The 20,543-nt window shown below is 44.0% G+C and overlaps 3 protein-coding genes across 4 annotated transcripts in view; 1 reads left to right on the top strand and 2 right to left on the bottom strand.

Annotated features, from left to right (window-relative positions):
• LOC121363541 (potassium voltage-gated channel subfamily KQT member 1-like) overlaps positions 1-4,900 on the bottom strand; it is a 74,472-nt gene extending 69,572 nt beyond the window's left edge. The window contains exon 1 of the mRNA XM_041485942.1: positions 4,518-4,900. Coding sequence (XP_041341876.1) covers positions 4,518-4,900 — 383 coding nt within the window. The remainder of the gene's footprint in view (positions 1-4,517) is intronic.
• A 9,924-nt stretch (positions 4,901-14,824) lies between these two features.
• Positions 14,825-16,054, bottom strand: LOC121363540 (probable G-protein coupled receptor 19). The gene has a single exon (XM_041485941.1). The coding sequence runs from the start codon at positions 16,046-16,048 to the stop codon at positions 14,825-14,827; it is 1,224 nt and encodes a 407-aa protein (XP_041341875.1). The 5' UTR covers positions 16,049-16,054.
• Positions 16,055-19,336: 3,282 nt separating this feature from the next.
• MRPS35 (mitochondrial ribosomal protein S35) overlaps positions 19,337-20,543 on the top strand; it is a 13,610-nt gene continuing 12,403 nt past the window's right edge. For both annotated transcript variants that reach the window (XM_041485982.1, XM_041485983.1), the window contains exon 1: positions 19,337-19,548. In XM_041485982.1, the coding sequence (XP_041341916.1) occupies positions 19,374-19,548 (175 nt within the window). In that variant the 5' untranslated portion in view covers positions 19,337-19,373. The remainder of the gene's footprint in view (positions 19,549-20,543) is intronic.

Below are 20,543 nucleotides of genomic sequence, written 5' to 3'. Positions count from 1 at the left end.
CCAGTGAGTGCCAGAAGAAACATGAGCTGTGCAGCAGAAATGTGTGTCCAGAAGAGAAGAAGGGAAGGTGGCAGAGGGGCACCAAAGCCTTTTGGCATTGGTAAACCACCATGCCAGCTCTTGGGAAACCATACTCTAGGGAAGACATTTTCCCTGTTGATCACACAATTCCCAGAGACAGGCAGCATCCCATTGGAATATTTTGGAGCAAGAGCCATTACCCTCTCTAAGTCACCATTTGGAGGAGTTGTTGCCCCAGAAATCTCAAGGCAGCCTGCGGAGCAGACTTTATGGCTACCCAAACTCTGCATTTATGAAATGTTTTGCAGTCAAACCAGGTGGTCTGCAGTACTTGCCAGATGATTTGCAATGTTACTTTGCAACTATTATGCACAATTTTATATGAAATTCAACAAGTAATTTTGATCCACTGAGAAAACGAGAGTGGAGAAGTGTTTCAAGGCGCTTCATGTGCAGTACTAACCTGACTGAAGACCATCCACTCTTTCCCACTGGGGTAGGCTTCTGCTGGTGCCAAAAGTTGAACAGGCTATCCAAGTGTAACTCCAAGTTTAACTCTCGAAGGACAACTACAGCTGGCAGGAGCAAGCTGAGTGCTGGAGGTGGACAAGGGGAGCAGAATCTGTGCTGGCTTGTTAGCCATGAGCTGTTAGATCAGCTCACCTCATCCCAAAGGAGGTTATGGGATACAAAGGCTGGTCTACCTTTTGAATGAGAGCAAGGTCTAACACTCATTTAACAAGCAGCCAAACCAGCACAAAGTGACCAGGAACAGCTGCAAGTTCTCACTTCAGCTTTAGCAGTGTTACACACAAGAAAATGGCAGGCCTGAGAACACAGTTGAGAGTCCCTCTCCTGGACCTCCCTCTTGCCTTGGACTTGCCTCCACGCCCAGCCAGCCTGAGGTTTCTCCAGTGCCTGAGAGCAGCCCTTCCAGCTGTGCTGACTCCAGGGGTGATGTGACATCCATTTGCTAAGAACTGGACTGGGACCAACAGCTCCTTTTGTATCTCCCCACAGCCATCACTGCTTCTTCTTCTATTGAACTATTGACTTGGACAAGATTCAAATTAGTTGCCTGTGGGTGAAAGGTTCCTTGTCCCATCATGAATTCCACACTCCCGCTTTCCCTAGCTCCCAGCTGTTGTGTCCTATCCCTCTTCCTCCCAGTGGCTCTCCGAGCTTCTTGACCCTTTTCAGCTGTCCCCTTTGTGCCTGTATCCAGCTTTCTGATCTGCACAACCTGTTCTTTTTTCCTGTGTGCCTCCTGCTTAAGTCAGATTCTCTGTGTTCTTGAGCCACTCTACTCTTGTATTGTTTTCTTCCAGTTTCAGCATCACTGGCAGCAGTCTCAGCTTCCACACAAACCAACATGGACCTCAGTGTCTCAGTCCTCGGTTCTCCTTTCTCCCACTTTCACCACACTCAGTATTAGCCAGTTGTCCTGCTCCCTCACTTCTTAGTCCAAATGAACCCAGATTCCCACTAAGTCTTTGGCTTTTTAACTGAAAAATTCATCTACCCAGGCAAGAGCAGCACAAAAGACCAAAACTAGCAGTCCCTGCATGCTCAAGAGAAATGGAAAAGATATGAAAAGGGGGCTGGACTGCAGTGAGCGGGGTGTAACTGACAGGGAAAATACTGTGGATCGTGGGCACACTCAGGGATTTCCTGCCTGGAACCCACACTGCGACATCACCTCGGGCTGACACAAGGTGGCCTCTGTGGCTCACAGAACAGTGGTAAGTGACAGCCAGCCAGGTGGACACAACATTCCAGCCTACACTGGAGCCATTCCAGTAGTCACTAAATGGATGGAGGCTTCAGAAATATATCCATCACATAAGTAAGACTCGACCTTTTAAATTATTAAATTAAATTATTTAATTAAATTATTTAAATGTGTAGGTTTGCCAAGTAAGGTCACTGTCATAAATAACTCATCACCACTACAAGTTGTATTTTTCTTTAAAGAGACAAAACATGAGGGCTATACCCTAAGACCTGACATTTGGATGTGATTTAAGCAAGTGCATAGCTGAGTTTAGAAATTATTCCAAGCCAGGCACATGCTGCTTTTTCTGGACTAAGGACCTCACAGCAAATAGCTGGGCTCTAACACAGGTGATCTCCAACAGCCCAAGGCTCTTACATAGCCACAGGAATTGCTTGGTTTGGATAAATACATTTTCAGTTCATGGAGCAGCTGCTTCTCAAGCCCTCAGCTCTTGCTAAGTGAAATCCTCTACTCTACCGGGCTTTTTGGAAGTGAAGCATTTCACAGTCCCAAACCAGAAAAGTATCCAAATGAGAAGGTTTTCAAGACCAGCAGGAGGTATTCTCAAGTAAATCCACTCACCCCTTCAAACATTTTGTTTTGAAGCCATTATTTCAGCCTCCACAAAAACTCCACTCCACTAAAATAATACAAATTCTAGAATTTAATTAGGCAAAAATAATTCCCTTTTCTAACACCGTTATAAAGCTCCATAAGAACCCTGAGCTTATTCCCTTAAAAGAAACTTTCTACAAGTGTTATCGGCGATTATCTTGGTAATTTCAGAATGAGAAGAGGTCACCTCCTGGAGCACTTGCTGTTCCCTCACCTTGCCTGGTTTTGGAAAGTCAGGTTCTTTCTAGCAGAACTGACTCCAGATCAGAACAGACAGACTCCAGTTCCTCTTGGACAGAAAGTTCCCCCAAGTTTGTCCATGAGTTGTGTGATCTTTGTGGCACATGAAGAACAGAAAGGACAGAGCACATCCAGCTCCTCCAGGCTACACAAATATCAGCCATGTACTTGAAAGTTTGGATTTGTTAGGAAGATAGTCATAACCATCACCATCAATCAGCTGCACTTAAGTTACCTCCAAACCCACACATAAAACACGGGAAGCTGTTTAAAAATAAATTACAGGTTGTTCTAATTATAACATTAAGTGTATTTTAGATTAGTAGTTTATTTTTTTAGCAATGTTTTGCTGTAATGATATACAATCTTGTAAGGCATGTTCTTTCCAAAACAGAAACTTGTTATTTAAATGAACACATCATGTAGTTACTGGGATAATTATTAGCAAAAATATCCTTGAGACAAAATGCTTGCCAAAAGCTGTTTCAAATGTTTCCTTTCTAGGAGCCTCAAAGACAAATAACTTTTAAGAGCACTCAATTTACATATTCTTTCATGTAAATGGTAAGAATCCTTTAAAAAACAGTTGCTGTTGGTATTATCAGTATTTTCTCGAATTTTCTAGTACTGTGGGGGTGTAGAGTTTTTTTAAATTTTATCTTAATGCCCATTTCAGAATAAAAAAGTGCATATTAAAGGTCAACCTCAGCTGGGGATAAAAGCAACACAGATGATGAAACAAATGAATTTTAGCAGGATTAGTAGTCTCAACTAGGCTTAAATCATGACTATTCATATATTTAAATCTACACAAATCACATCTTTTTAGTCCTTAGGAATAAAGCATGCTATAAGCCTAGTCCTTGAAAGAGGCTTTATCTTTTTGCTTGGAGAAATTTCATTCATCAAAAAATTCTTTCAAAAATAAGTATATGATATTGAGGGGGGAAAGGAAGCAAGTATTAATGAGACTATCTATTTTATGCTAAATAGAAGCATTAGGGTTCATCCCTAGAATTACCATGTTTCTCTGGAAAGTTCCTGACTGCAGCCACTGATAATGGGCTTTTTCCCAAAATACAATCAGGCCATAGTTTATCTCAGACAAACAGAGTAATTTCAACACTCTGCATTTCTTTAGGAAATATGCTAATTTTATAATAAAAGCAAGGCCTTTCGGCTCAGCTGGCCAGTAACACTTGCTCTGGTCTCTGTGAGAGCACAACTGGACCCTTTCTACAGCTAAGATGACAAATTATCTTTCTGTTAAGCACCATTCAGAACAGTAATTGAGGTCTTGCTAAGCTTGACAGATACCATAAGCAACCAAAGAAAACAGTAACAGCTGGATTAATATATCAACCACTGCTTTACAAGGGTAAATGGAAGCCTTAATTGCCTCCTTCCATGTACTACCTACATGGTATAATGAAAAACATTTCACTAAGTTTGTACTCATTTCATGTTCATGACTATAAATCAATTCAAACCAGTAATGTTATATATTTGTCTAACAAATTACTTGTTTTGGCTCTTTAACATGAGCAAAACAAAAGAGCAGAATGTGTCTGATCACAGCTGGACCTGCCACATCTGCTAAAAACTGCAGTGTCTGAAGCTGCAACAGTGTAAAGCAGCTCAATCAGCAGTCACAACTGCCAGGAGAAGAGAGGACTTGTCCTCAGAAATACCAAATATACCTGTACATCCTTGAAAACAAAGATCATTTGAAGAATAAAAAGCCTTCCCTGTAACTGGTAAAGTGGCTGCTTCTTTGAGGAACTGGCTTTTCCCCTGCCTTGATTAAATGGGCAGTTTCCAATTTTTCTTACACCAAAGATCATGTGAAAATGTAGGTACTTACACAGCAAAATGATAGATAAAACACTTCCACCCACTGGGCCTTTCCAGGAAGTTGTAGACCTGTCCCTGGGTGCTGGTTTTGGTCAGATATTGGCTCTGGAAGCACTCCGTGGTCCGGGCCCTGCTGGCTCCACTGTCCGAGCAGGCTGCAGCCTTTGTGCCATCCCCGGGGCTCTGGGGAATCCTGGCTCCCTTATCCATGGAGGACTCTGGGTTCAGTGCCACAGGAGAATACTGCATGGTGCTGAGATTCCCCCTGACTTCCAACAACGCTGCAGATCTGCTATTTCCACTCAGAGTGCTCAGCTGGAGAGTGGAGCCTTGATCCTGCCCACGGTGGTTGCACTCTGGGTACGCAGCAGTTTCTGCACCACCACAGGACATCCCGCAACAACAGCCAGGTATTGCTGTCTCTGATCAATATTTAAAATCATGAAGGAGGGATTGGATGTCTTCTGTGCCCAAGGTTCTCCAGCAGCTGATAAGATGACTTTGTGCTGTTATCACGGAGCTTCTCTGTGACACAAGTGCGAGCTGCCAGCCTGTCACCTGCTGTCACTCACATCCTCTGAAACTAAGTCAGAAAAACGTATGAGATAGTAACAACAGAAGGAACAGGAGTCTGGGAAAGGAAAGGGGTTGAGATTTCTGGAGGAAGCAAAGAAAATTAATTTCAAAATTACATTGTTAAGAAGAAAGCCTAGAACTATTTAAACAGTGTGTTTAAATACTTGTGCAGTAGCAGGGAGAGCTGATCCTACCAGATTACTTTAAGCTGAGCAGTTCTTGAAGTGCCCTGATCAGAAATGAAGTGTTGCCCAAAACACACCTGAATGAGGCTTTGAACTTCAACACCTACACCTCAAGAGAACTTATCTAGAGCATCAATATTACAGGAAGAATTTAAGACTTAAAAAAATTATTTCAGTCACCTCACAGGACCCGATCTTGCAGTCCACAGTACTCTGGAACAACTTTTCTCAAGTGTAAAAAGGAGGATGCCATTAATGATAACTGATACTGGGAGGTTAATATTGCTACGAGGGCAAAGATCAAAGACTCCTGGCCTGATCCTCAATTTTCTCCAAGCCCTTTCATGTTTGCAGCTAATTTGGCTACTCTCAAACAAGTATCTAAACAAAATAGAAAAGACAATAGGGTTCTTCTAGATCAATATGTATTTCATAAAGCAGAATTCAATTTCTGCTAATACAGAGCAGCAATTTCTTAGAAGCAACATTAATAATTTTCTAAGACTGAGAGTGGATGTCTTTTTTTGAACTGCCTTATTTCTTACACCCCATATTCAGTTACTTTAGCCTCGGTAGAATATTTTAGAGAGACAATTTCAGCCTTCACACACACCCCCCTTTTTTAAATTAAGCCTATTTTTGCTGTTGCTTAAAGCTCCTCATGTGTAGTGAATGAACTCTCAGTGTAGTACATCTGAACAGAGCCCTCCAAGTTATTTCACAAAGTATTTACATGCATTCACTTTAACTTGACTTTCCTACACAGGGCTCATTTCTTAACACTGCTCATGGAAAGGTGAGCATCAGTTCACATTTCCACATCAGTCCTAGTGCAAAGAGAGAAATACATCCCTTCCCTCAGCAGCTCTCTTAATGAGCAGCTGGAGGGTGCAAACATTAAAGCACAAAGCCCTTCATCCCAGTCAGCCTGCAGCAGGTCCCTGAGAAGCACCTCGAAGAACATCTGTTCACTCTGGGGTGCTGAGGCTGCCTGGAGGAGGCTGGCTAGGCAGAGCTGCAAGCACAGCCGCCTGGAACACCTTTCCTGGGCTGCTCCATCCACACATGGCATCCCACAGACACACACAGAAAAACCTGAAAGCAGCTGGCAAACAGCACCTACTTTCTCCAGGCGTATCCCTCTCCTGGCGGCTGCTGCACACCCTGGAGTCCCTGGAGAGGTGCAGGAGAGGAGCTGCTGCCCGGCTCTGCCCACAGCTCCCCAAGTCCCACCCTGAGCAAGGCAGGGGCCCTCCCTTTGGGCTGCCTTATATGGCTGCCCTTGCAAAAGGCACAGAAAGAATCGGGAACAGTTTGGATGATTTCAGAGAGAAGTTACTTCTGTCTCTTCCTGCTGTCAAAACCAGCAATCACAAGCAACAGCTTAACTTCCCTCCCAGGCTTTTTCTTATCTGCAGACACTTCATTGCAATGCATTAAAAGCAGCCTTTCCTTACTGCACATCTTTAAACACTGAATTAGGTGATGCCTGTGGCAAGCTGGAGGCTCTGCATCCTCTGTTCATACTGGGAAAGTCTAAACAGCAGCTTCAGTTGCTCAGGGATTTTTCCATCAAAGATTTGACAAAGCCAAAAGCAGCGCTTCATTGTTACATCAAGTACTGGAAAATCAGGATTCTCTCATGTTGCTGCCCTTTTGAGCTCCAGGTCATTTTTTTATATTAATTTGGGAGGAAGAGAATCCCAAACATAACCATTCCAGCATCCAACTCTCCATTTTATTGTTGACCTTTCTAATCAGGAAGGACAAAGTGAATACTTCTATTTCTCTCCTTTCCTCCCTCTTGTAACAGAAATCAGACTGTTGTCTTCAATGCCAACATTCCAAACTTAAGCTTCCCACTTTTCCAGAGCCAGGAGTTTGAGAATGGAACAAAGGTACACCTTTCACCCTATGGTTATCATCAGTGGGGGAATGCTGCCATTGCACATTAACTTAACTGTTCATGGGGCTTTACTTGGAAAGATTATTCCAGAAAGTTATTTCTTCATTTCCTAGTTATATTTCCATATCACTGCAAAATCTCCAAAACAAAACAAAAAACCCAAACCCAAACCCTTTCAGTTCCTTTCTCTTTTCTTGATACATGATACATGTAGTCTGATCTAAAAGCCAACCCATCCAGAACATTTTCTTTGGATGCTGTGTTGCTCAGTTGTGCTGTGTCACAGAATTGAATACATTATTCCACGTGCTACTGCAGGTGAGTGGTCATTGAGAACTGATACCTGACTGGAGCCACAAAAATCCTTCTCCAGGTTTTTGCTTCTTCCTGAAATCTTTGCTGCATCAATTAATACTTTTATATTCTCTGTTGTATTAACTTTTTCAGACAGTAATTTGCTAAATGAAAAAATTTCCATCTCTCCTCACCTCTGACCTCTCCTGAATGTAATTACTCAAGCTCTACAGAACTAGCCAAAGTATGGAGGGAAAAAAAATATAGAAAAAACCCCGATGAACCAAACAAAAACCCCCAACCAACCAACCAATCAACCCATCAACCATCAACCAACCAAGAAGTAATTTTCATGGATATTTTATTATTAAAAATAAATTTCCTTTGAGGGAATAGTAGTACCCAGCTTTACTGCAAATGCAAAACCTCAACATTAATAGCAGCAGGTTTGAAACCCCAGCAGAAATTAAACCAGAGCAGCTGACTCCTATTTCTTGGTTGAGGAAATGATTTAATGATAAGATTTTAATAGAGTGAGAGGTGTAAGACTTGAACTCATTCCTTCACACACCCCCAAAAGCAGTATATTGCATCTTTGGGTCAAAATCTCAAAAGGCAATTAGTCACTTCACTAATTTATGACCTACATCAAAGGCATGATTTTAGGGATGTCTAAATGCTGAAGTGTTCACTGGTAACTACAGATGCACACAGCATTCTGCAACTGTGTATATACAGGAGTGTGACTTCTGTGGCTGGGCTCACTTCATGTGTTTCATTTTGGTGGGCCTGGTGCCACCCCCGTGCTCAGAGGGCACATCTTCCTCACCCTGACAGCACTGCATTTAGCACTAGACCTGGGAATTTATAACCAGAAGGCCGGGATGGGAAGGCACAGAGAAATGTCTGGCTCTGAGATGCACTTTTGAGCCCCTTCTTGAGGAGGAGGCACTTCTCAGAGACAAACCTAAACAGAGCACCACTGGCACAACCCATCACTGTCTCCTCTGGGGGCTGTGTTTTAGGAGGAAAGTGTTAATGAGTCATGCAAGAGACAGATAATATAGAACCCTTAATGCTAGAAAATATCTTGAAGAGTAAATAATAAATGAGACTTGGAAAACATTCCCGCACCCCTCTGTCCATCCCAGATTCCATTCTCTGGACGTAAGCTCTCTGCATCAGTGCTCTTGAAAATCTGCTCTGGATCTGCAGAGCTGCCAGCACTGATAGCCAGGAGCTGGGCACTGCTAAGTGCCACACAGCCCTCAGGGCCAGCTGTGGGAACTTAACAGTGATCATACTGGGGCACAAACCCAGCTGGTGGTATCCAGAACACCTTTAAATGGGCAAAAATCCAGCCCTTGCTCTCTGATTCAGCTTCCCAGCCTGGTGGGCTCTTACAAGGGACTGTAAACAAAGGTAATTAAGAATCATGAAATGGAGCTTCAGCTCTGAGTTCACTTAAAAGTACCCTCTATACTTTTTATTTTTGAACTGTAATGGGGCAATATTTGTCTTGCCAATCTGTTACACAGTTCAGTTATCTGTGGAGCACTTGGCAGTCTATTTAATGTGCACCATGAACACCATTATTCTCCTTCACAGGGATATGCTGAACGTAAACTAAGATTATCATGACTTGTACACTGTGGTGGTATTGGAAAGATGGTGCATGTCCAGATTGAGACACTGGGCTTCCATTCTCTCCAAAAGTTTGCCAAGTGATGTATTGTAGAATTTTACCACACAGGGAAAGATATGATGTGACAAATTGCCTTTTATGAGTGCTGGCAGTGCTTAATTATTTTTGTACTAACATAGATAGTCTACAAGGCTGACTGCTTGACCCAGAGTAGTGTCTAAGAATTCCATAAATCTCTCATTTCCATGGTGGAATGCTGTAAGAAATTAACCTGACTCCTGCACTTATGAAGGTTTTTTCCCCTCTGTTCAAACTAAAACTAAAATATTTTATTGGGAAAATGAACAGAAGATGCAAGTTCTTTAAGAAATGCCTGAACTTCTTAACAGCCGTGATGTGAAGAAAGTGTACATCTCATAATATGATGCATATCATGAATGTATAGATCTTAGAATTATCATAAATGTATAAAACTTATACTAAGTCATACAGTAAGATCAAAACTATTGTTGTTATGCTGACTATAATAAACTCAATCTGCCTGATGGAAATTAAAAAAATCACTTAATTCATATGACCATTAGAGGGGGAACTAGTAACAACTTTCAGGTCAGTTTGTCTGGCTGTTCCTACAATACCTGTCCCTTTCCTTTCTTGAAAATTCATCAACATTGTAAGTACCTGGGCCTAAATTTTATTCTGAAAATCTCTAGCTCTGCTTTTGACTGGTTGGTTAAAAAGCTATTCAGCCACTTTTGACCATGCAGACAGAGGAAAATAGGTAGCTCTTTTAAAATAAGCCCTGCTGATAACCGACATCTGTAACCATCCCAAAACAAAACCAGCAAAGCACAATTGGAACCATACCCTGAGAATGTATCCCTTTCCAAAGGACGTTCAGTGGTACCCATGGGATTCAGCACCCTGGAGAAAGCAAAGAGACCCTGCTCAACAACCCCCTGCCCTGCCCCAGACCCCCACCCACCCAAAAATCACATCTCACCACCATTAGGTAACTATGAGTCCTGATGAGTCCACAGCCATCCAACACACATCTCCTAAAAAACCATCGCATTTTTAATTTCAGCAAGGATGTCAAGTATTCAGCTTATCTTTGTGTGTGTATGTGAAAAATCTCAGCTAAGCAAATCACTTGCATGGCTGAACTATTATTCCACAGTCATTCAGGATACATTTCAGTTTTTCATGAAGAACATACACACTCTGTGCCTCAGCCTCTTAGATCGGTATCCTGTTGCTATTTTAGGTTGTCTCTCACTACAAGGAGGGGGGAAGATGAAAGCTGAAGAACTGGGTGAAAGAGCTGACAAAGAAGTGTGTTTTCCTCTGCTGGAACTGGGAAAGGTTTTGATTCCATGACTTTTGCACCATAGTTCAAGAGTTTCAAATAATTTCTATTGGACAAATGTCAGCATCTCGTTTGCCATTTGACGCACTATGGGAAGTCAAACAATAACTATAATGCATTTCATGAGAGTCATTTTAAGAATGATGCAGCCAAATTTCACTGTTCTCATGTTATTCCACCTGGACAATCTTGATGTGCAGTTTAAGTGCTCTTCACTAGGCCAGCAGAATTCTTTAATTATAAATTATAGTATAGTTTTATATAAAACCACAGCATTTCAATATCCAGATATTAATAAAGCAGATGAACTTAAATAAACTGCTACCATGTAGAGCAAAGTATCTGTTGTTATGCTTATGTTGCATTAAAGGAAGACAAAATTACTGCATGAAATAGGTTCCCTATGGTCACTGCTGAAGAGGTAACCAGATAGGAGGCACAGAGAACCTTCACATAATAAGAGACAATATAAATTCTTGCATAGTGAACCTCAGCTGTTACTTGATTCCTTTCTTCAATTATATTAAGTGTCCCAGCATTGTTTGATTGGGTTTGTTTAAATCATTAGTGATGCACTGGAGGAAAAGGATACTGTTATTGGTTCTAGGGTTGTAACTGAATACCATGAAAAGTGGGTGCTTATTTCAAGTATATCTGAAAACATTGACCAAAATAGAACTATTGCTTCAGGAGAGACTCTTTACATAGGAGCTGTGTGTTACAACTGAAGAGGCAGTTTGAAAAGATGACAATGATCCTTTCAGGGTAAGTGCAGTTGGGCATTTTTACATTTACATATATGAGTTTAAAAAAGTCAACTAAGACATTTTATTAATTTTATCTAAAGTTTCCACAAAGCTTCTTTTCTGTGAGCTGTGGGCTCGTTTATACAACCTTCAGTTGATTACCAAGCTGATATTAAAGAGCAGTAAACTGAACTTTAAACTCTTAATGTACCAGCTCTACTTTACCTTCTTTCTCAGCTAAGCGGGAGATTCAGGCAGTAACTCTTCTGAAATGATTCACCTCATGCTCAAAGTGGAGCATATTTTCTTATTTCTTACTTCCATCTCCTGTAATTTTTTGAGAGAGCTGTCTATTGCTTTCTCTGGCAGTTCTAAACCCCTCACTGATTCCAGAGCACGTAACATGCAGTGCATACGTGCAGCATGACCAGAAAGTCAGGCTTAGTGTGTTCTGCAAAGATTTAAAAAGCACAAGCACAAAGGCTGGCCAAGGGTCTTCCCACTGCATTCCAAGCAATCCCAATAAGCCAGGCTTAGCTCTCCTGCACACAGAAGGGTGGAGAGCTCCCTGGTGAGTACCACCCCACCACTCTGGGTGCTCAGAATTTCACTCAGGATGTTTCCAGCAGAGAAGCAGATGCTACATTCTTCCCAGAATTAACACATTCAGCTGGATATGATGAGCTCAGCAAAGACACTTGGCATCTGAGGCACTTCAGTTTTGTCCACCTTTTGGAAATCTGGGACTGTGTTTAGCTTGTCAGAATCCAGGCAATCTAAATAAACGTATCTGTGATAAGATCTGTTTAAAATTTGTGGTAGAAAAGAAGCTGACTTGGAAGTAAGGATTGTGGAAGTAGTGAGAGAGCTTGATAGCTATGTGTTCTAGCAACTAGAACATCCCATAAATATTTCTTTAAAAGCACTCTCCTGAGCAAGAGGGTGTTCATTTGATGTTCATCTGGAGTAAAATTTACCAAAAGCAGCAGTGTGCTGAACATGGATCACTCTACTGAAAGCTGACTTGTAAACAATAATTGTGACTTCCTGGCTTCTTTCTAAGAAAACCAGAAAAATTTTGAGAGGATTTAAAAATAAATCAATAACTTTTGATACTGGAACCCAAGACATGCAAGTGACCCACAATGAAGTCGTGAAACAGGAACTCAAAGCTAACATGTAGCATCTGCAGCTGATCTTGTTCTGGGACTGGCACTACATACTTTCAATAACAAAAGGTCTCTTCTTATGTTACCCTAATGTGGAAAATAAGATAAAATTCTGAGTGACTTCTAAGTAAGAATGTTCTAGTGAGAATATAGAGCAGGACTTCAGAAGATCAGTAAGACTGGCTTAAGGCATTGTTGAGTATTTGTAAAATGCACTAATTATATCAAGTACCACTATAAACCAAAGAGTTCTCCAACCCTGAGCACTCTCCATCTGGCATTCAGGTGCACAAACTGGCTTGCAAAGTGTCTGTCCTGAGGATGTATAGGAGCAGAGGGGTGTGGAAATAACACAGCATTTCTCTCAGCCTTGACAATGACTCCTCATGGTGAGGACAATGGGGTACATCTGATACATATACTGAAAATGAAGATGCAAACATTTACACTTTTTTTTATTGGAAAAGCAGTTATTATTTATAAGAGATACTTATGAATGCATTATATGATATTCAGTGCCACTTTATATCCCAAATGTACAGCATGAGGAATGTATATCCTCTAGAGGTGTGTCCATGCACCTTACTCCTGCTAACAATTCAATTTTTAGCTCAGAATGTAAAATCCACAATTTTCAGGTTTTTTGGGTGTTCAAGCCCAAATGCTCACTCAGATGCCTCACTGTCTTTGATCTCTGGACATGTTCATTTCAGAATTAACTTTGAGAATACAAAGATTTACATAATTTAAATAATTCATTTTAGCTTTGAACATTTATCAGACACTGCTACAAAAAATTCCATCATGTCTTTCCTTGTCCTTTTTCATCAGCTGTTAACAATGGATGGACATTCCATATCTCAAAATTTGTAAAATTACCAAAAATCTTGTGGAAATCTGTAATTGCAAAGTTTATACTTTAAATAACAGTAGTAATTACTGTCCATCATTCATAATATATTCTGACCAATAATTGTGCTAAAGTGGATTAAGTCATTGTGAGATGCTGTATTAGTAATGAAAGGATAAAATACATTACAACCCTGTTGTAATATGAAACAAACTGATTAAAACCAGAACTCCTGAGCACAGGCAGGGGCACAAGCATATTGCTACCAAAAACCCCAATTAACATCTGCACAAGTAAGTCCAGAGGCACAGGAACAACAGCTGAAATTTAAGAAAAGCAGCACTACCTAGTCCAGATTTAGACATGACAGCGTCACCATCTTGTTTCCATGGGGAAAATGTTCCCAGGGATGAATCCATTTGTGTTTTCTTGAAAAAATCTACAGAGCTTTGCTTACAGAGGTTGTTGAAAGAGCCTGTGCCTGTTTTGGGGAGACAAATGGCATGCAGTGACTGAGAAGTTGTATTTTTAGTTGTGAGGGGAGAAAACTTACTTGAATGAGACTGAGGGGAGCCCTCAGCAGGGTTTGCAGCTTCCTCTCAAGGGACAGCAGAGGGGCAGATATGATCTCTGCTCTCTGGGACCAGGAACAGGACACGAGGGAATGGCTGGAGCTGGGTCAGGGGAGGTTTAGGCTGGATATCAGGGAAAGGGTCCCCAGGGAATGGCCACAGCCCCAAGGCTGCCAGTGCTCCAGGGGCATTTGGAAAATGCTCTCAGGGATGCACAGGGCAGGATTGTTGGGGTGTGCAGGACCAGGGCTCCCTTCCAACCCAGGATATTCCATGACTCCATGCAATGGAATCATGGCTCTGTGGCTCCACAGCCACACACTGGAACAGGCCCCAGGATGGCAGAGCCTGAGGCTTCTCCACTGGGCCTGTGTGGAGGAGGAGTCCTGAGCTGTGAGTTGGAAGTTTGTCCAGGAACACCTTCTGCAATCAAACCCTGCTGAAGCTGCCGTGACTTTTCCAGGAGGAGGTTATTCCCAAAGAGAAATGGAGGCACAGGAAGACTGGAAGGAGACAGAATCCTAGAATTGTTTAGGTTGGAAAAGCCCCCTTAGAACATCCAGTCAAGCCATTAACCCAACACCACCCCGTCCACCAGACCAGTGGGGTCTGAAGAAGAGGGACAAGCCCAGTGCAGGAATATCCCCAGGGACATACTGGAAGGAAGCCTAGGTGTCTTTGGGTGGATTTAGGCATTTCTACACTACGGCCCATCCCTTTCAGGGATTGTAACAAGCGGTATTTCTTTCTTTCCCTTTTCTCCCTACAGACAGAGAGTGTAAGGACTCGTAGATTCCAGGAAAGGAGTTTCCCAAAGCAGAACATGAAAACTGAAATAAAATAGAAAAAATGCATCAAACCCAAGCCATTAAATAATACAGAATGTTTATTTTTTTCAACCTGAGGAGCTGGTCTAAAATATGTAGCTATTTATTGCTTCAAAAGAGTGAAAGATTGTCTTTCTTCTTGGGGAACATAGCATCCCCACAGCTCATCCATTCCTTCTCAAAGTAATGAAACCCTCTTGGCAAATATATTTGTGGGATTGGACTCACCAGGCCTGGAAAGCTCATGCTCCTTGACTTCTCTGCTAAAAGCATCACAGTGGAGTCTTTGATGAGGTTGGGCTGGGATAACGTGATTATTTTCAGCTGTCCTGGAATTAGTAGTAATGGTGTAGATGTTGCTTCTGGGGTATTTCCACATGCAACAAATTTCTTGCATTCCTCTTCTGAAGTTTGCATTATAGATGTAGAAGAGGGTTGGCTTAGAGGCTGAGGAACTGAAAGAGATCCAGGTGATGGCCAGGAAAAGCAAGGAGCTCTTTCTGTAGTCTGTTTCCTGTGGGTGCCACAACTGTACCATGAAGAAAGGCAGCCAGGACAGAAGAAAATTCAAGACAAAGATGAAGAACATCTTGACAGTTTTCACTTTTCTTCTTAAGACAAGATTCACTGTCCTCCTTCCAGCTGTGTACTCAGTGCCACTTCTCCAAATGTAGGTGAAGAGTTTCTGGTAGCAGAGGATAATGAGGAGTGATGGAATCAAAAGCAACAGCACTGAGAGTTGGATGACACCAGAGACAGCTCCTAGCCAAGAACTAGGGAGGAAAAAGTTGCAGTGGTGGTCACTGCTGGAGCCATAGAGAAAACAGGCCGGTGATGCAAACAGAGCACCACAGAGCCAAGAGACCAGAGTCATTCTCTTGGCTTTCTCCCTGGAAACTCTGAAATTCATGGGATGGATGAGAGTGTAGCATCGATCCACGCTGATGGCGAGGAGCACGTAGATCTGGACCCCGGGCGTGAGGTACTGGATGTACCTGACCAGCCGGCACACGCCGCTGCCCAGCATCCACCGCCCGGAGCTCAGCTGCAGCAGCAGGAAGGGCGCGCTCCCCACGCTGCTCACCAGGTCGGCACAGGCCATGGACACCACAAAGTAGTTGGTGGTGGACTGTGTCCTCCTGCTCCTGTGGATCACTAAGCAAACAAGGAAGTTTCCCAAGACAGAGATCAGCCACAGCACTCCCCAAACCACGCTGGCAGCTGTGATTTCCCCCGGCCTCAGCCCGTACTCTACCAGAGAGTGGTTCCTGCTGGGGCCGGTGCATGGGGCTGGAGGTTCTGCCATCTCGTAGCCAGCAGGAGGGGAGGAGGCTTTGGGGCTGCTCGTGTTCTGCAGCAGGAGCAAGGTAAGGAGAAGAACAGGACCACTGCTGTTATCCATGCTGCGAGCAAACTCGGCTACATCTTTTGCTCAGGCTGCAGACAGAGAGGAGAGAAAAGGTTTTGTTAAACAACTCTGTGTGAAAAGCCCAAAGTAATCAATAAAAGATAACTCTAAGTAGTCTCCATACTCCTTAGAGCAGTAGACTTCATAGTAAAGGGTCAGAAATATATGGTGACACTATGTGGCATGGCAAAGAACATTAAGTTTCATGCAGATTTTTAGGAATGGTCTGAGTATTTCAGACAGACATTTCTGTCTACAGAAAGATGAGTGTCCTGTTCACAGCTGGAGACCGATGTCACCAGTGCAGATAAGCTGCAAACTGAGGGAGCAGTATGTGCCCCACTGATCCCTGAAATTAGCTGTACTTCCTGCTGTCCATGGAAGTGTCAGAAAAGCAGACCAAGAGGGTCCCTGCATCCTTGACTTGACCTTGAGCTTTGAAGCAGAAGGAAAATATTGAGGGAGGAGGGCAGTGCCCTCAGACAGATGAGATGAGATGTTGGGGGAGGGATGGGGGAGCTTTTTGAGTTCCAGCAGTGGAGCCTCAGCTTGTCTTGTCAACACTGTCAATACATGTGGCTGCAGTCAGCTGCTGAGCATCTCTGTGCTCTGGAGAAAATCCAGGGAGATGGGGAATGTCCTTACCTTGGTCGGGGGCCTTCCACCCAGGCAGCAGCAAGGCTGACCCTTCACAACACGACCAGCCCAAAGGTTCTGCAGGTCTGTGGGTGACCCAAGGGACAACTGAAGGACTGCCAGACGCAACTGACACCAACAGACAACCAAGAACCTCTGCCCCCAATTTTGTAACAGAGCTCTACCAGCTGAGAATCACTGTGGCCCAAGTGCAGCACCCAGCACTGAACCACATCACGGGCCTTGCTGAACCACATCCCGTGCAGCCTGTCCAGGTCCCTCTGCAGAGCCTTCCTACCCTCCTGCAGATCAACAAGGCTGGCACAGATCGGTGTCACCTGCTGGCTGCCCAGTGGGCACTCGGCACCCTCAGCCACAGCCGTTATAACGGAATCAGCCACGACTGGCCTTGCCCAGCTCTGGAAGGACAGTCACCTTTGGGTGACACGTTTTCCATGATCATAACATAGTCCTTGATAAGCATATGAGCAGCCAAACCCTGTTCCCCTCCAGTGCTCAGTAACTGGGGTTTTATGAACTGGTTCACACTTTCAGAATTTCACAACTTTAACACTCATTGTCTTGCCTGCCATCCCACACTCAAGCCCTTCAGAAAATAGTTTTCAATTCCATACTGGTTTTATTGCCCCTCCTCCTCCTGATGATTTTTCCCAAGGCAGGAAGATGCCAAATTCCTCTTCCTAAGCGTCTCTGAAATCAAATGCAGTGGAAGATTGGAAAAGGCCTGGTAGCCAAATGGGAGAGGCCCTCTGTTAAAAATTCCTCTACAAATCAGCACCAACTTTTGCTGTAAGAGAGCACTGAAATTCCTGGGGTCTTGGAGGCACTAACACTGACATTGCAGGTCAGTGCTGGCCACGGTGTCACCAGCAGAGCAAAGAGCTCATCGGCTGAGACAGCCGTGGATCTCCTCCCATTATAACCAGCAGGTGGTGAATGTATGGGAATGTGTTGCTTTCCAAATTTTATAAAATATTACTAAATATAAATGCCTCCTCTGGAATGTGGCCATTGAGAAAAGATGCTGGACTCTGGTTGGTTGTGCTGCAACAGAGAGGAAAATTCAATTACTAGTTTATGACTGAAAAGTCCAGTTTGAAAGCAGGAAAGAGAAGCAAATGGAGCAGGAAGTCAATTTTCCAGTAAGGAAAAACATTCAGAGGCATTCAATTCTCCTTGTTCTGATTCCACATGATGTTTGTCAATGTTTTGGTTTTCTAGATACAAACAAATCACATAGTTCTTTCTGTTTACATGTTTTTTTTAAGATTTTTTTTTCTCCTCTTACATTTTCTGTCCTTCAGGATGATATACTGGTATATTTTACACAAAATAAATACATCATGGGTAAAATTGTGCACAACTTTTTCAACCAGACTTGGAAATCTGGGCAGTTTACTAGGACCACCTGTGCTACCAACAGTTTTGTTGCCCTATCAAGATTCATTTTGTGCCTAAAACATTAGGAGAGCTGAAAGGAGCTTCCCCTTGAAAAGGAGGTTCCATGCTGTGTTCCAGAGGAAAATCTCAATGTGTCTGTTGGTATTTCACTTCATTCTTAGTGAGTTCTAAGGCCCCAGCTCTGAGCAGTATCCATGTCTTTAATACAGGACTTTCCAGACAGCTGTTTAGATTACTTTTAATTTGAAGCTCTTTCACTATGAAATGCAAGTCAAAACCTTGAATCCCTTTTTCAGTGCCTTTGCTAGAAAAGTCACAGTGCATTGTCATTCAGATAAGGTGTTTAGCATGTCTCAGATGTAGCCCAGCACAATTCAATTTGTTCTGCACCAAAAAAAGGAGGCTTGAAGACCTTGTGGGAAGAGGTGAATGTGAGACAGGAAGCTCTGGTTGAACAGCCTGAAGGAAAGATTAATGCCATCAAACTTATAGCAGAAGGTTTTGATTACTAGTTTTAAGAAATACACAGGACTGTACTTTATCCTAGCAAATTTTATTGGCTATTGTGTTTCAATTTACAGCTACACTGACTTAAACTTTTCTTCATTAGTTGCTGTACAGATCTGTTCTGAACTGTATTGTATGGCTGTTTTCACCAGTCCTCCTTCCCTTCGGTTATGGGGAGAAAAAGTAAATCCCCCAAAAATAAATTGTAGGAGACTGAGGGGAGAAGTTGTGTTTTAACTTGTGAGGGGAAAAAACTTGACTTGGAGGAGACTGAAGGGGCCCCTCATGGCCCCTCTGCTGCTTCCTCATGAGGGGAAGCAGAGGGGCAGCTCCGATCTCTGCTGTCACCAGGAACAGGACTTTGGGAATGGCCTGAAGTTGTGTCAGAGGTTTAGGCTGGATATCAGAAAAGGTCCTTCCCCCAGAGGGTGTCGGGCACTGCCCAGGCTCCCCAGGGAATGGTCACGGTCCCAAGGCTGCCAGAGCTCCGGGAGCGTTTGGACAACGCTCTCAGGGATGCACAGGGTGGGACTGTCGGGGTGTCCGTGCAGGGTCAGGATACGTTTCCAACCCGGGATATTCCCAGCTCAGGGCTCCACAGCAGCGCCAGGGACCCTGCAGCTCCTCCCGCGGCAGAACGAGCCCTAAGGAGTTCCGTGAGGGCGGCGCTGCCGCGTTCGCCCGTGCGGGGCCGGGCCCGAGCCGGCCGCCGTCGCGCCGGGCGGGGCCGCGGGAGGAGCGCGGCGGGGCCGGGATGGCGGCGCGGGCCGGGCGGTGCTGCCGGGCCGGGCTGAGCTGCGGGGCTCTGCTGTCCCAGGCTCTGCTGTCCCGGGCCGCCGGCGGGGCCCCAGCCACGCCTCGCTGGGGACGCGCCGCTTTTTCGTCGGCGCCCGCGGTGAGCGGCAGGGAAGGGCCGCAGCCTCGGGAAGGTGAGCGCGGGGTGCCCGGGGCGGTCGGGCTGCACGGTCGGCATGGCCGCAGCGGAGCGAGGCCTGTGTTTGGTTGTTCCCAGCGGGAATTTCATCGCTGTGTGTACTCCTGGGAAGCCTTTGGTGTCGTGCCTGGCCAATGCCAATGGGAGCGGTGGGTCTGGGCTTTCCCGGCCTTTTCCCCGTGGGCATCTGGAGCACGCCAGGTCGCTGAAAGCGCCTCTGGGTGATGTCCGGTGACGCTGTAGTAGCTAAAGGTGTCATGTCCTGGCCTGAAATTACAGATGTTTGTAACAGAAATAGTAAAGTTGTTGTGACGTGTGAAAGTACCATGAAAAAGGTAGGTCGAGGGATAAAGGAATGTTGAATATTATCTGTTGGAGCGCCCTGAACGGATGTACCGTTGGGTTTAAGATTTTAATAGCAAGAAAAGGATGAAGAGACATGAAGTTCTCAGATAAGGGAAACAAATAACTTGTGAAATCTGCAAGTTTTTATGGGGTAGGGTTGTAAGACACATGAATGGTATAAAGAAGAACCCAAACATCGCTTCTTAAATCTCAGTCATTGCTTTATGCTAAATATGTACAATCGATAAAACCTCTGAATTCAAACCAGAGTCTTGAAAATAAATGTCATCAGGCTCACCTTTGTATGTCTGAGGCCACATTATATTCTGGTGTGTTTTTTGGACAGTGGGGTTTCAAAGTGTTTTAGTTTGAGGAGGAGAGAATGAAGACAGACAGGCATGCAAAGATCAGTGTTTGGTTTGAAAATCCAGTGGTATTTAGTGACTTAATGCATCCCTAGGGATCCCTCGCCACAGTTCCGGGTGAAATCAGTGAGCTATAAAGTAGAGGCAGGAGAAGCCTAGACCTGAAATGGAGTAAACTCTTTCACTTCCAATTCCACTTTCTCTGGAACTGCCCAGTGCGCAGGATCCCCCCCCCCCCCCCCCCCCCCCCCCCACCCCCCCACCCACTCACCCCACAGAA

Source organism: Pyrgilauda ruficollis, unplaced genomic scaffold (assembly GCF_017590135.1).
Source record: "Pyrgilauda ruficollis isolate IOZ18807 unplaced genomic scaffold, ASM1759013v1 scaffold73, whole genome shotgun sequence".
Lineage (NCBI taxonomy): Eukaryota > Metazoa > Chordata > Aves > Passeriformes > Passeridae > Pyrgilauda > Pyrgilauda ruficollis.
The sequence above is the reverse complement of the archived record's forward strand: the minus strand, read 5'-3'. Positions and strand labels throughout refer to the sequence as shown.

Coding starts and splice junctions, on each gene's coding strand:
- LOC121363540 (XM_041485941.1), bottom strand. CDS start 16,048: ATGGATAACAGCAGTGGTCCTGTTCTTCTCCTTACCTTGCTCCTGCTG.